Source organism: Myotis brandtii, unplaced genomic scaffold, assembly GCF_000412655.1.
Source record: "Myotis brandtii unplaced genomic scaffold, ASM41265v1 scaffold163, whole genome shotgun sequence".
Classification (NCBI taxonomy): Eukaryota; Metazoa; Chordata; class Mammalia; order Chiroptera; family Vespertilionidae; genus Myotis; species Myotis brandtii.
The window spans coordinates 918728-920069 of record NW_005355962.1 but is presented as its reverse complement, the minus strand read 5'-3'; the positions used below and the strand labels follow the sequence as shown (position 1 = coordinate 920069).

Here is a 1342-nt window from a genome sequence, read left to right as displayed (position 1 = left end):
ACAGTCGATCTGATCACCAAAATGGCTACGAAGTGACTAGCAGGTGGGTGGGGTGTACAGCGTGGAGACACTGGACAGGGGGATGATTCACACCCTGGGTGGGACGGAGTGGGACGGCAGGGGGTTTCATCGTGCTATTCAGAAAGGCACACATTTTAAAGCTCGTGAATTGTTTATTTGGGGAGTTTTCCATTTAACATTTTTCAATGGCGGGTAACTGGAACTGCGGAAAGTGAACCGTGGATAAGGGGACTACTGCACCGTTTTGACAATGGCAGGAAATGCCTGCCGCAGTGGGACGCACTGGCGGACAGCACAGCACAGCACAGCACATTGTAGCAGCCTCCCCTGGTGCCCTGATGCCACTGACCACGCCCTTTTGTCAGCAGGGTGACTGCCTCTTAGCTTCTCAACTGGAGCGACATACACTAATACAGAAAGCGTGGAGGCAGTCCTAACACCATCACAGAGTTCATGCAGGGTTAGCAAATAACCTACGCGAAGAGCTAAGACTAAATCGTTGACGTCTATATGGTGGCAAAAAGAAATGGCCTCTAAGAATCCAAATAGGATTTTTATACGGAAGATGAAAATTAGTTACACCAAACTCCAGAACACTGTTCTGAGCCTGGCAAAAGGGTTTTTGGATTATATATAAATGCTGATTCCTGGATTATGCAGTTTTTCTGCTGTTAGATTTAGGTCCCAAAGAACTGCACCGTGTCCTCCTCCTCAAGTCTTTGAAAAAGGGTTATATTTGGTCTTCCTGGCATAATATAGTTTACTTCTGCATGGTGGAATTGTTAAGGTTCATTTCAGGCTTACGGTTTGCTTTTGTTTTGCTTTGCTATACAGCTCCAGAATGGCAGAAGAGGATCCGTATTTGGGAGGGCATGAACAAGTAGGTATTATAATATCATCTCACTGCTCATTTTTTATAAATATATTCATATTTAAAAATATACAGAAGTAACAATAGTAACAATCAGGTAAACTCTAAAATTGGTAAAACTCTCCTTTAAATTGTTTTTGCAGTTTCCCTCTCCCTCCATGGAAGGTCAGAGAGGATATGTCTTTAAATGAGTAACTTAAACCCTGTTATCACACACAACTGCTGCATAAAAACTATGTATGCTACAGGGCAAATAATAACTACTGTATTAGTGTCCTGGGGCTGCTGTAACAAATGACCACAAACCGGGTGGCTTAAAACAACAGAAATGTATTCTCTCACATTTCTGGGAAGCTACAAGCCTAAAGTCAAGATGATGACAGGGTTGGTTACTTCCAGAAGTTCTGAAGGAGAATTTGTTTCATGCCCCCCCCCCCCCCACACACACAC

The 1342-nt window shown here is 43.7% G+C and overlaps 1 protein-coding gene across 4 annotated transcripts in view; it reads left to right on the top strand.

Moving 5' to 3' along the window:
• The first annotated feature begins 805 nt into the window (after positions 1-805).
• NFKB1 (nuclear factor of kappa light polypeptide gene enhancer in B-cells 1) overlaps positions 806-1342 on the top strand; it is a 108238-nt gene continuing 107701 nt past the window's right edge. For all 4 annotated transcript variants that reach the window (XM_005862301.2, XM_005862300.2, XM_014536469.1 and 1 more), the window contains exon 1: positions 806-901. In XM_005862301.2, coding sequence (XP_005862363.1) covers positions 863-901 — 39 coding nt within the window. In that variant the 5' untranslated portion in view covers positions 806-862. The remainder of the gene's footprint in view (positions 902-1342) is intronic.